The sequence below is a fragment of the Penaeus monodon genome, chromosome 33 (genome assembly GCF_015228065.2).
Source record: "Penaeus monodon isolate SGIC_2016 chromosome 33, NSTDA_Pmon_1, whole genome shotgun sequence".
NCBI classification, from domain to species: Eukaryota; Metazoa; Arthropoda; class Malacostraca; order Decapoda; family Penaeidae; genus Penaeus; species Penaeus monodon.
In genome coordinates, this window is record NC_051418.1 from 16,754,323 (window position 1) to 16,756,513 (window position 2,191).

The window sequence follows — 2,191 nt, forward strand, 5'->3', positions numbered from 1 at the left end:
TAGTAACAGTGGATAATACATTTTTTTTGCAGTTACACACCTTACTCATCACTCATTTCATTCACACATTTCACTCATCACACATACAGATGATCTCAGCCGGATTATCACTATGAAAAATTTTCCAGTATCCCTTGAAGAAAGAGGCAATAAGGAATATAAAGCCCAAAAAGGGAAAAAAAAGAAGCCAGTGAAGACAAAAGGGCACAGAAACATAGATCAGTAATTCCAGTAGAGATTGAGACACAAACATTACTCAATAGAATTAGGAAGAAAGGGATCTCAGTATATATAATGATAATATAATGAGAAAGTAGGTGAATCAGAAAAAATAGGTGTATTGGTATTTCCCCTAACAAAGGAATTCTTTATCTGACCCTGTACCATTTTGCTCTACATACCAAAGTTCTTTTAACTACGATTACTACAAGTACAACAAATGAAGATATAAATAACTAAACTTCCACACCAACTGGGGTTTCATGCAACCATGTTCACTTTCATGGTTACACGGAGAAAGAAATATGTTGTCCCCTTACACCAAATCTGACACTATATGGAAAGAGGCAACACAATACCCACTCACCTGAGCATAACTGCGAGATTTACGGTGGCCAATAAGCATCCCTGGTTGGGAAGGATACTTGACTTTTAAGCCCTGGGAATTTCGCTGTCGTGCATGTCCTTTTCTTGTCTTCTTCTCTGTCTCTGCTGGATGTTCCTGCAAACAATAAATAATTTACCATAAACTTTAAGAATTTCCTGAAATATTGATAACATTTTTGTCAACAGAACTGATGAAGATTATTTATAAAAAAAAAGTCTGTTTAAGCATTACTTGTATTATTTCTATATAAAAACCCATGTTTACCTTTTTTATATGCTTACGGCATTCTTGGAGGTCCAGGAATTCTTTGGAACAAAATCCACAATAGAGAATATTGAGGTCCTCTGAAAATGGAAGGCATATTTTATTGGCACTAAAGCTAAACTGCTCTATTTTTAAACAAAAGTGAACTGGCAATACTCAGTTTACAGAAAATTGTCTATAAAGAAAATCATATCTACTTTTTTCTTCTGCTCCTGAAATACTGCTGTGGTCTGGAAATACAGCTTTTTTCTTTGGTAATTTTGTGTCCTCATTACACAGTGAAAGTGGCTGGTCATTTGCTGGTGTAGTTGACACACGGATCTTCACAGTGCCACCCTAGAATATAAGAACATTTATGAACACAACAAAATTTAACTTTTCTAATTGTAAATAAGTAAAAACCATGAATTATTCTAGTTTTGTATTTATCAAAAAAAGAGGGAAAACAATTCCAAACTCACTGGTTTGTGTACTTCTTTGTAATGTTGTAACAACCAGATTTCTCAACAAAAAATTCTGGAGCATTAACGTGCATCTGTATGTCATTACAATATCATAAAGGCTCTCCTCATCAATTATCACAGAAGTATCATTTTCATCATCTTTTTCTGAGATGCTACTCAGTTTCAAAAAGTGACCTTTGTCATTCTCAGATCTAGAATTAACAAAAGTTCTTCTGGTTATATCATCATCTGTCGTGGCTTTGCTGGGACTTCTGTTGTCTCCCTGCAGAACATCTGAAGTGACTTCAATATGTTTCTCTAAACTTAGTTTGTGATCCTGTTGTAGTGGATGATCTTTGTAGACTGTTATCTCTGACAAAACAGGGTTAGCACTCTCGTTCACAGCATTGTCTATATCTGTAATAACTCTGTTATTTTCAGGCACACTGCCACTGTCAATAACATGTGTGCTGCTACTGCTTGTGAACTTCTCAATTATCTCTTCCAAATTTATATGTGGCACTGACTCGATACCCAGTATATCTCTTCTCAGCTCCCCTGTTGACATTCCACCTCCCTCATCTGCTACTCGGAGGGTCAGCATGGGAGCATCAGTACAGTCCAAGATAGAAGGAGAATCTCTCCTGTCTCCAATTGGTTCTGGTGTGGCCTGAATATTCAAAACTGAATTTCTGGACTTGCATGCTTGATTACTGGACAGGGAGCCTGATGCAGTCACCCCAACATTAAGGCCTAATGAAGACTCCAGTTGTGAGGCAAAAATGTGGTGTGGGGCAAGTTCTGGTCTGGCTGATTCTACCTGGGATCTCAACATGTTTTCTGAAAAACAGGAGGGTTTAACAGTAACCTTTATGAA

General features: G+C 36.9%; 1 protein-coding gene across 1 annotated transcript in view; it reads right to left on the minus strand.

Annotated features, from left to right (window-relative positions):
* LOC119594276 overlaps nucleotides 1-2,191 on the minus strand; it is a gene marked incomplete in the record, with an annotated part of 23,791 nt that overhangs the window by 7,201 nt on the left and 14,399 nt on the right. Inside the window, 5 exon segments of the mRNA XM_037943340.1 lie at nucleotides 88-133; nucleotides 587-721; nucleotides 872-951; nucleotides 1,069-1,207; nucleotides 1,367-2,154. Coding sequence (XP_037799268.1) covers nucleotides 88-133; nucleotides 587-721; nucleotides 872-951; nucleotides 1,069-1,207; nucleotides 1,367-2,154 — 1,188 coding nt within the window.